Source organism: Conger conger, chromosome 18 (assembly GCF_963514075.1).
Source record: "Conger conger chromosome 18, fConCon1.1, whole genome shotgun sequence".
In the NCBI taxonomy this organism is placed as follows: Eukaryota; Metazoa; Chordata; class Actinopteri; order Anguilliformes; family Congridae; genus Conger; species Conger conger.
In genome coordinates this window covers 25,703,588-25,705,449 of record NC_083777.1, presented here as the reverse complement: position 1 = coordinate 25,705,449, position 1,862 = coordinate 25,703,588, and the positions used below count along the sequence as shown (strand labels likewise).

The following is a 1,862-nucleotide window of genomic DNA, read 5'->3' as shown; positions in this document are numbered from 1 at the left end:
AAATAATGATTTGCATTTATCCATCAAAAAATTGTATGTTGTATGATACCATTTTTATGTTTGTATAATATTTCAGCATGTTGAAGCCTATTTTTCACATCAGTATGCGTGTGTATCTTTCTATCTCTCTCCCTCTTTCTCACTGGTATTACACTCACGATATTTAGCTTTTCCCCAGTAATGTCCTCATTCATTCCGATAGCACTTCTGCTGTTTAGAGTGCTGCATCCCTGTGTGCCTGCCCCCCATCCTACCCCCGCCCCCACACACACAACACACACACACACACACACACACACTCACACACCCTCCACGCCTGGTCGTGAGCGAGCAGCTCAATCAGGAGACTCTCGGGTGAATTGCCTCTTGACTTCAGCTTGACGAATAATGTTGTTGCTCTTCATTTCAATTAAAAGCGGGTTGCTGGAAGAGGCCAGTTTGTGTTGTGTGTGAGCTCAATCACTCATCTTTGTTTGGATCCTGCCAGCCCACCTCCACCCTGCACCACCACCCCCCCCCCCCCTCCCTCCCTCACCCTCCCACCCGAAACTCTTCCTCAAGGTCACACTCTCTGTAGACCGTGGTCCTCTGACGCTCCTGTAATTTCGGAGTGGAAATCGCGGCAGAAATAATACCCCCGGTTCCCCTGCTCGCTCGCTCGCTCCCTGCAGCCTCGCTCGCCCCCGACCGGGACCTGCGTGCTCTGACCTCTGTGTGATTGGCATGCCAATTATCCAATCAGCACATTGATGTTGGCCCAGTCACAATAGAGCGATGGAGTGCTGTTTTTCTCCCCCGGCTCCCGGCCTTTTCTGTCACATAATATTGTGAGCTGAGCTGGGGGGGGGTGGGCTGCTCTGGCTCTGTGAGGGTTTTCCCGTTCTGTGTTTCACCACCGCACAGCTGTGTGTGTGTGTGTGTGTGTGTGTGTGTGTGTGTGTGTGTGTGTGTGTGTGTGTGTGTGTGTGTGTGTGTGTGTGTGTGTGTGTGTGTGTGTGAGTGTGTGTGAGCTTCAGCAGTGGAGTGTATTTGCAGTTGTTTGTCTCTAAACCGGCTGGAAAAGAGGCAGAGCTTCACCCCGAAACCTCCACCTTATTGCCCCGGCTCACAGTGTTGGTCCCTTGCTGTGTGTGTGTGTGTGTTACCCAGCAGTAACTCATCCCCTGTGTGCGTGTGTGTTTCAGAGGTGACTATGTGGCAGCTCTGGAAGCAGTGTTGATGTGCCTGCAGCAGTACAGCCTGTTGCCGCGGCTACACTACGTGCTCTGCGGATTGGTTGGAAAAAGGGAGAGAAAGAGCATCTGCAGAGAGGTACGTGCCCCGCACCCAAAATGGCCGCTCCCGCTACGGCCTCGGCCCCCGCACCACACTTCCTCAGCCTCCCGGGTCAGCAGCGAGAGGCTGCGGGTCCATGGAGTGGAGTATGGGGGGCTCTTCTGTCCTCCCCCACGAGAGAGAGAAACTGCACGCCATCAGCACTGGTGTGAGAGAGTGTGAGAGAGTGTGAGGAGAGTGTGAGAGAGTGTGTGAGAGAGTGTGAGAGAGTGTGAGAGAGTGTGAGAGAGTGTGAGAGAGTGTGAGAGAGTGTGAGAGAGTGTGAGAGAGTGTGAGAGAGTGTGAGAGAGTGTGAGAGAGTGTGAGAGTGTTGTGAGAGTGTGTGAGAGTGTGTGAGAGTGTGTGAGAGTGTGTGAGAGTGTGTGAGAGATGTGTGAGAGTGTGTGAGAGTGTGTGAGAGTGTGTGAGAGTGTGTGAGAGAGTGTGAGAGAGTGTGAGAGAGTGTGTGAGGTAGTGCTGAGAGAGACCCTGTGGGTCCTACTAGCAGCACAGTGAGGGCGGAGGGGAGAGGTCCGGGTTGGCGGCAG

At 53.3% G+C, this 1,862-nt stretch overlaps 1 protein-coding gene across 1 annotated transcript in view; it reads left to right on the top strand.

The window, feature by feature from the left end:
• Window positions 1-1,862, top strand: part of lrpprc (leucine-rich pentatricopeptide repeat containing) — a 57,443-nt gene that overhangs the window by 31,609 nt on the left and 23,972 nt on the right. Inside the window, 2 exon segments of the mRNA XM_061227585.1 lie at window positions 1,185-1,278; window positions 1,281-1,311. Coding sequence (XP_061083569.1) covers window positions 1,185-1,278; window positions 1,281-1,311 — 125 coding nt within the window.